The sequence below is a fragment of the Camellia sinensis genome, chromosome 4, assembly GCF_055761805.1.
Source record: "Camellia sinensis isolate YWXY chromosome 4, ASM5576180v1, whole genome shotgun sequence".
In the NCBI taxonomy this organism is placed as follows: domain Eukaryota; kingdom Viridiplantae; phylum Streptophyta; class Magnoliopsida; order Ericales; family Theaceae; genus Camellia; species Camellia sinensis.
Genome location: NC_138964.1, coordinates 95577284 through 95586551, shown reverse-complemented (window position 1 = coordinate 95586551; position 9268 = coordinate 95577284). Strand labels below are relative to the sequence as shown.

At 35.3% G+C, this 9268-nt stretch overlaps 1 protein-coding gene across 1 annotated transcript; it reads right to left on the bottom strand.

Moving 5' to 3' along the window:
* Positions 1-475: 475 nt before the first annotated feature.
* Positions 476-1327, bottom strand: LOC145823906 (uncharacterized). Its single transcript, XM_082923461.1, has one exon. It carries the CDS (start codon positions 1325-1327, stop codon positions 476-478), a length of 852 nt encoding a protein of 283 aa, XP_082779587.1.
* Between the last annotated feature and the right edge of the window lie 7941 nt (positions 1328-9268).

Sequence of the window (9268 nt, the reverse complement as noted above, 5' to 3'; positions counted from 1 at the left end):
GCAACAGCAACATCAGTCTAGTTTCAGCTCAACCATTGAAGACAGACAGTAGATGACAAGGCTGGAGTCAAAGAAATCACTGCAAACATCCAAGACCAGTAGCAGCCACACCCTGCATTCAGCTCTGTAATACAAGCCTCACTAAGCCAGACTCAACACAATATAAGACAACATCAAACATCAGTAGCATACAACTCAGTAAGCTAGTTATTGTGATTCACTCCCATAGATATGACAAGGCACATTCCAACCAAAATGCTAGACTCACCAACCATTGAAAGTAGATAGCAGATGACAGGACTGGATTCAACTCCCCTGCCTAAACCAATATTGAACCATACTGAACCAAATACATAGCGGAACCACCACAGCTGAACAAAGCAGACCAATAAATTACAAAATGACAACATAGGAAGATGAAACAGAATCTGAGGTAAAGCAGCTACAATTCTAGTACAAGGCCCTACTAGACACACTACACACAGCTTCGAATTTGTTGGAGATTAAACACATACTCATCCACTATGTAACCTTGCCCAACTGAGTGAGTTTTCAACCAAAGGGCCACTCTAACTTTGATAAGCACACAAAGATCTTCACAGATAGGTTGCAGCCTATTGAAAAGATAGTCATTCCTACACTTCCAGAGGGACCATAGATCAGCAATTAGAATTGCTCTCCACATTTGCTTTTCCTTTTTCCTAACCTTCCAGCCCAACCACCAGTGCATTAGCATAACCACTGAGCTAGGGGAAACCCAGAGCAAACCCCACCACTTAATTAGATTGGACCAAACTTTCCAAGCAAAGGGGCACAACAGTAGAACATGATTAAGAGATTCAATCTCAATCTGACAGAATACACAGTCAGAGCTAATTGTTGCACTAAGAATGCCAAGTCTATGTAAGTTGTTAGAGGACTTTATCCTCTCTTTCCAAGCCAACCAAGAGAAGAATTGGGCTTTAGGAGGGGAGGGGTTCTGCCAGATTAGTTCAGGAATAACCAGATTAGGACTATTCAAAGATTCACACCATTTAGCAACACTTTTGACAGTGAACATACCTGTAGGGTTAGATTTCCACCATAACGTATCTATTGATTCCAATCTCAATGCAGGGCCCTCACCTAAAACAACCCTTAATCTCTGTAGTTCATCTTCCTCCCATGCTAATAAGTGTCGTCTGAAGCTGAGATCCCAATTATTGTGCTGTCTAATCCTAGTCCACTGCAATTTCAAAGTGATACCTCTATCCTCAGATAAAATGGGGAAAGAATCAGTTTCTGGGTTGATAATTGAATGGGAATCAACTTCTGAATTGAAATGCATAAAATGAAACAATAAGGTTTTTTCTTATAACAAAACAAGAAACCTTTTACATTCTAATTTATTGAAACTAACAAAGTTAGTAGCAGTATCTCCACCACTTTAGTTTTATTCAGCATGCAACTCATTTGTCTTTACATACCCAAAAAAAAAAAAAAAAAAAAAAAAATCACTCATTTGTCTTCATTCACCATGTAATTTACTTTGTTTTCTCTCTTTGGTTGTATTTGTCATGTGAGCTCTCTGTTTTGGCTTCTTCTATCTTAACTTTTTCTGTCGCGTGAGTCATTCTTGGCTTTGTTCTCTATGGAGATCCCATTTTTTTGTAATTACCTTTGAATCCCTAAAGTTAGAAGTTATTTCAATAAAACCTCTGAAATTATCGTTTTCTCGCAGATTTAACTCTGGAACTCCAACGCATCATGGGTGTATCTAATTAACCCTAATCACTCCTGATAACTTAGAAATCATTTTTATAACTCCTATATTAATTTTTAGGCCTCTAATTATAGATTAAACGCTTAAAACCTTAATTCCCGATAGCGGCATTTTCACTCAGTTTTTCGCATTTCTTTGCAATTTAATTCAACGGGACCCGAATTATTTATTTAAACTATTTTATTATAATTATATATTAATAATAAGTGACAGTTTATCAAAATTTCAGATTTGGTCCTTGTCCTTTTATTTATGTTGCATTTGGGCCCTTTCTTCATTTTTTATTGAGTGTTTGTACTACTTAACTATTATATTATATTATATTATATATACTATATCTTCTATGTATCTCATATATATATATATATATATATATATATGATTTGGTAGCATGAGAAATGGGACAGCTGTAGACACCCCATTTTGACTGGCCTTAAGATTTGTACGCTCTATTCCAAGCACTCGATGATAAAAGCATGTGCAGTCTTTTGAATCCCTTAGTAGGAAAATGAAAATTCAATTTTTAATCAAAACTATTCCAACCTAGACTTGTTTTGGCCAAAATGATTTTGGACCCTCTTAAAACCGTTTTTCAAAGTGTTTTTGGTTGTGTGATTCTAAACATTTCTACGATTTTCTAAGTTTCGAACTTCAAGCATTGTCGTTTCAGTAGACCAAGCAAAGGATAGAGTGGGAGTGAATGGATAGATGGAATTCTCTAAAAATGCTTATTTTTCCTGTCAAATTATGTTAGCTTTACACTTTGATCCAACAGTATATTTTTCTCACTGGCCGTATAATTGTTTATGGCTGGATAAAAAATGTAGTCGGCTGGATGAATAATGGTATGGCTGGCAGAATTGTCCGGGTACAGTGTATTTTCAAAATTTTTGGCTTTTTTCTACGAATTTTCCACAAATATCTTAGATATTTTCATCCCAAAACTTTATATAAACACATTTCAGCTTCATTTGTTGGGGGTTATCAAATTTTAAAAAGCCAAGAGAGTTGCTTTGAGAGCTCATCACTCTACTTCACCCTACTTCACTTCTAACCTAAATTATTCACACATATGCCACCCAAACTCCATTAGATCTTAGCTTGGCACATCTTACTGGGGATTCTAAGGACTCTAAGCCATACTAGAGGACCTTGAGTGTGCCAAGAAAGAGTTTGACAACCAAGAAGCTCACCCTCTTTTCAAGAGATGAACTTTTGACCTCTTTCTTCAACTTCTCTCTCTCTTTCTCCCTTTCAAGCTTTGTATGTTGCAATCATATGATGGGTCCTCATGGATGTAGTTGAGAATAGGATGTAGTCACCCATCCATTGAGTTGATTGCATTACTTCATTGCACTCTTACATGCTTGTTCTTGCTTTGTAATGCTATAATCCATTGTTGTTGTATATAGACATATAAAATGGAACCTCATAGATGTGGTTGGGAGTTAGAAAGTAGCCACTCTTCTACAAGTTTGACTATATAGTGTAGTTTCTTTCCATTTCATTTACTTCCTCATCATCCGAGCATGTTGGTTCATGTGTTTCAATCCATGCTCAATTCTAATGAGTAGTTGTAGTTGTGGTATGGAACTAGTAGGATGACTCTTATGATTTGGTGTTGAGAGGATTGTTGGTTTTCATTTTTGTTGTGGTTCACTTGGAAGTAAAGTAAGAGGTTTTTGGTCAAACATGTTAAAAACTCTTTTCTCAATTTGTCTTGAACATGTAAAGGGACAGAAACACCCTTATTCCATGGGTAGAAGAGGAGTTCTCAACATTGTTTGATGAATCTCTCACTTTCAAAGAAAAACTTCCACCAAGAAATAGTGGGCATTAATCTACTGTCTCCAATTAATAGCATGAATTTAGGTATTAATCTGCTCTTATTCACAACGATATGATTGTAGGTTTCCATTTATTTCTTGGGCTTGAATTTCTTCTAACCTTATTTTTTGTTTCATTTGATGAATTGTTGTAGATATTCTGTTGTTTGTGGCCTTTTATGTTGTTAATTGTAGGTTGCGGCCTCTCTACTTCTCTCTTGAGTCTGTCTATGATAGGAAGAGGTCGAAAGGATGAGCATCTTTTTGGAAGGTGTTATTGTTCTTGTGACAAGCCCATTACGTAACATGTGTTTATTTATTTAATTTTGAATGTTATTCATGTGTTTAATGTGTATATGAATGCATATATGTTCGTTGTTGGAATATTTGTTGTGATCTCTGCCTAAAATTTGAAATTATAGGCCTTAAAGGCTTCAGAAACAGAAATTGATAAGTTTAATTAGAATGATATAATTTTTAAAGCCTATTAGAAAGTTTGATTAAAATTTGATTTAGTTCAAAAAAATTAAGTTTTGATTAAATGGACTAAATTGTTATTAGTGTGCTTGAGCCTTAATTAGCACCTTAAGCTAATCAACTCTTACATATATATATATATATATATGTGTGTGTGTGTGTGTGTTAAGATTAGAGATTTCATTATTTAAAAATCCGAGGAGAAGAGTTCTAGAGAGAGAGGAGCTAGAAAGCTTGGATTTTTGCAAAGGGATTGAAGAATTGTAAAATATAACTCAAGTTCTTGCCAGATTGAGCTAAATTGAAGTTTTGGGTAAATGTTTAACTCTCAATTCATGAATTTAAGTCATCAAATAAGTGAATTCAAGAAGGTAAAGAAGATAAACACAAGAATTAAGTTAATGATAGTGAAATTGAAGTTAATTCACACATGTATGCATATTTCTTCATTTTTGAGTTTGATTTTCCAAGAATTCTTAGATGCATGGAGTTCATACTTGTTGATTTTAAGAGTTCTTCAAGAATTCACACTCAATATTGTGTATGTAAACATTTTGTAAGAAAATAATTGAATTGCTTGCATGTATAGTTGGATTATGAATAGTTGAGTTTGATTTGGAGAATTGACAATGGTTATGAACATCAGGTTTGGAATTGGTTTTGTATTCATGTTTTTTAAGGAGTATTCATGGTTTAGAACATGTCATGCAAGGGTTTATGGCATTGAATTTGTGTTTTGAAGCTTAAATTCTATTTTGGAAAACCCAGAATTCGACCGCATCGCTCGAGCGGTGAAGATACCGCCCAGGTGCACATTTCATGCATCCAACATTTTTGCAGAACATTGCACATAGCTGAGTGTCCAAGTGTTCACTCGAGCGACCTCTATTGCACCTGGCTTGAGAAACCATCGAGCATAGATTTCGAACATCCAGAAGTTTTTAAGAGTTTTGTAGACCGCTCGAGTGACCAAGTGTCCGCTTGAGCGACCTTAGTGCATTTGCATATTGCCTCGAATGACCGCCGAGCCTACATTCTGACCATCCATTACTTGTGCAGACCATGTAGGCCGCTTGAGTGAACTGTCCTATTTCAGTGTATTTTGAAAAGTCATATTCTGATCACATTTGCATTGTTATTCCTTTCTAAGAATTCTTAGACATGAATTGAGCCACCCAAAAGAATTAATAAGTAAGAACTTGACATGAGTGAATTGAATAAGTTAAGAATGATTTGATTAAGCAATGAGCCTCAAAGTGTATACATGTTTATGTGATATGTAGGTTCATCCATGAAGCCGTATCAACAACCAAATCACTCTGAGTAATATCTTAGTAAATATATTTTCATATATGTTATTTTCTAAATGTTTCCAATATGGTAAGCTTTTCCAAACTTATGGTTTTGTGATATGAATGAGCCTTCTATTTGTCTGATCAACATGATATTTGCGAATGTGATTGACGAGATACGAATGTATTTGATGGACGTAAGGTCGTTCTGTATATTTGATAAATGAACCCAAGGTCGTTCTGAATATCTGATAAGTCTAAATATGTGTTATGTGTTGACCAAATGGTCATTATACAACTATAATTGATTGGATCCAAGGTCGTTCCACCAAGTATGCTCTGTCTGCTCTAAACTTCTGTTATATGTTGGACCAGAGGTAGTTCTGTCAAGTTTTGGAGCTGAGGTCGTTCTGTTATGATGAGAATTTGAGTATGAGGCTAATTATGTTAAATAATATAACTCATTCATATAACCTCTTTACTTTGATGTTATTTACTAGGTGTTAGCTCACGCCGTTATATATATATATATATATAGGTGAGCAGTGGGATGCCCAACCTTAGTGAACCTATGAAAGATTACCCGAGTTTTTGTGAAATCAACTATAAAGTGCCTCACAGATGAGGCTTTTACCTTTGTTCTTTTGTTTTCTTTTGTTGGTCATGTTTAACCTGTGCATAAGCTTTTGGATCTGTATAATGATGACTTGTGAATGATCTTTAGACATGCAATATTTATTTGTATATGTATGGATATGAGTTATTAATGTATAAAATGCTTTGTTTGTGCCATATATGCACAACTCATTGGACAAAATTTTATAAATATGCTTCCTCCTCTGGCCTCATATAATTAAATATGATTTGAATTTTGTCTGAGGTCGTAAGTAATCTCATGATTACTGGTCGGTTATGATCCGAACCTCTAGGGGCGAGTTCAGGTCATGACAGAGTAGTATCAGAGCATGAGTTAATAACTCACACACTCGTCCAATTGAGCATTAAAGTGTCTAGAAAAGACTTAAAAGTGCTTCCATCTGATAAAGTATGTGGTTGTGTGTATTGAGAATATGTGGATATGTGAAATATGAATTGTTGTGCCTATGTGTATATTTGCAAATTTCTATGTTTATTATAATACAAGTTTATATAGATCATGGTGAGAACAAGAGCTAATGAGATAGAAGAGTCTTCTATTGCCCGATTGGATCGAATGGAGAGAATGATCCAAGATATGGTTGAGTCACTAAAGAAACAACAACAATAATCGTCTCCACCTCCACCAATGCCCGTACCATCTCCGTTACAAGAGCATCAATCAAACAACCACACAATCACTTTGACTAAAGAGTTTAAGAAAATGAACCGCCATTGTTCTGGGGAGAAGTTGACCCTTTGAAAGCCGAGGCATGGGTTCTTGGTGGTGAGAAATTATTTGAAGTATTTTTTGTGCACTGATGCACAGAAAGTTTAGTTAACAGCCTTTACTTTGAAAGGTGAAGCCCGAAGGTGGTGGTTGTTAGTTAGGGATGAAAATGTGGGAATCAGTTGAGCACAATTTCTGGAGATTTTCTATGAGAAGTCTTTCTCTCAGTGCATCCGAGATCGAAAAGTATCTGAGTTTGAAAGGATGAGGCAAGGCAACCAAACAATAGCAAAGTATGAGGCACAGTTTACTGAATTAGCCAAGTTTGCACCACACATGGTCAATATTAATCACAAGAAGGTGAGGAAGTTTGAGGGTGGACATCGAAATGCAATCCTAGAAAAGGTGAATGTTTTGAAATTGCCAAAGTACGCTCATGTTCTTGACAGAGCTTTTAATGAATGTGGTAAGAGACACTGGGGAGTTTGCTACCATACTTTAGGGGATGCTATTGAGCAAAGAGGTGGAAGACTAGCTGCTAGTTCAACTGGATTCGTCCCAATGCCAGGAAACACAGTAAGACTTGTTGCTACAAGAGATATACTTTAGCAAGGGAGAGTTTATGCACTCCTCCTAGGGGATATATGGAATACCGAGGCCATTGTTGTCACGATCCCAAATCTGCCCCTAAAGACTTAGGCCATGATCGCCCTGTGCTTAGGCCTCAAAGAAAAAATTTCAAAAAAAATTTAATTAGTATCAGGGCTTGAAGTGGAAGCAAAATAAAAATAAGAATGTCTATTGAGCTGTGTATACATGATAGACTGAAACAGTTAAAACATTTATAATACGCCTTCACATACACAACACATATCTTATACATCTCACACACATATATATACATAAGAATTTTAACAAAAAAAAACAAAGCTTTGCAAGCTTTGACAAAATAAAACTAAAGCCTCAACAAGGAGGCACTGCTTGGGTGGCTTGACAAAGGGGCAGACTCCGAGGGAAACTCTAATACCTATCTTCCAGTTGCTCACCTACATATATATAAGGGAGAGGGGTAAGCTAAAGCCCAGTGAGTATACTAAAATAAAGAGGTTAATGAATGAAGTGTAACATAATATAAAAACACGTTTTACAATTCCAAAACGACTCGCATTTCACTTTCATGTCAAAACATTTGCTATAACAATTTCCATCATCTCATAAAACATATCTTCCAATTTCCAAAAGAATGCATATATCCAACCATATCAAGATTTGCGAGAACAATAACCAATTGAGTCTTGTATGTGGTACATCCAATAGAGTTTTAATAGACAATGTGCCGAAGCCAATAGGGCCACAAAGGTCAATCCAATGGAACCATGATAGGTCATTCAATAATTCAATGTGGACCATTAAGGTCTAACATAAGAGATATTTATGTTTCAATTAATCCAATGGGCCACGGTATTGTTTCCCCTTGGGTGAGGGCCAATGGGCCATGGTATTATTTCCCCTAGGCAAGGGCCAATGGGCCATGGTATTGTTTCCCCCGGGCGAGGGCTAGAGGACCAATAGGCCATGGTATTATTTTCCCCAGGCAAGGGGCTCACTAAAGGATGCCATGAATACATTTCAAAAAGGGACATTCATTTATTCATATAAAATAACATTTCAAAATCATCATCGTATAGCAATTTTCAAAACATATTTTGAACATATCTTTATAAGGATATTACTTATAGTGGGCTTGACTCTAATATAACTCCTCGGACGCCCAACCTACACAAAGCACACAAACGAACATATCGAAACACAGTATTACTCTCTTGATCACATAAAACTTCTCTAATTATTTCCTTCCCAAATAAACTGAATTCTTATTTCACGTACTCTTTACTTATTCTTTCTTTTCAAATAAATTGATTTCTTACTTTTCCTCATAATCAATTAACTTATGTAAGTTCTTAACTTATTAATTCTCAATGAGACATAATTTATGCCTCAGAATGTTTAGGAAGAGATGAGGATGAAAATATGAAAAAGATGTAATTTTCAAAACATGTTGAAAAGGCCTGATCGCTCGAGCGAACCTTTGGTCGCTCGAATGGACTACGCTATCTGCACAAATATTGGATGCCTATTATGTACGCTCGAGCGGTGACTATACTGCTCGAGCGGTTTGTAAAATTTTAGGTTTCGAAAATCAACAAAAATTCCAAGCATATTTTTAAAACTCGGGGTCTTTGCATGGCTTAATTATAAACATGAAAATACTTTAGAAAATCTAAATATTTGATTAATTTCAAATTATTTACATTAAAACTCCTTTAATTTCAAAATTAGACTTAAAATGCTCATAAACTTAGAATTTTCAAAAATTTGTTCTTCTTCCTTTAAAACTTGAATTAAATCTTCAAAACCCTTGAAAATCTATGATGCATGTATAGATGGAATCCAATTTCATGATAAGTAACAAAAATCAAACTTAAATAATGAATTATAAAATCAATCTCTTAGAATTTGAACTTAACTCAATTTTAACCCAAAA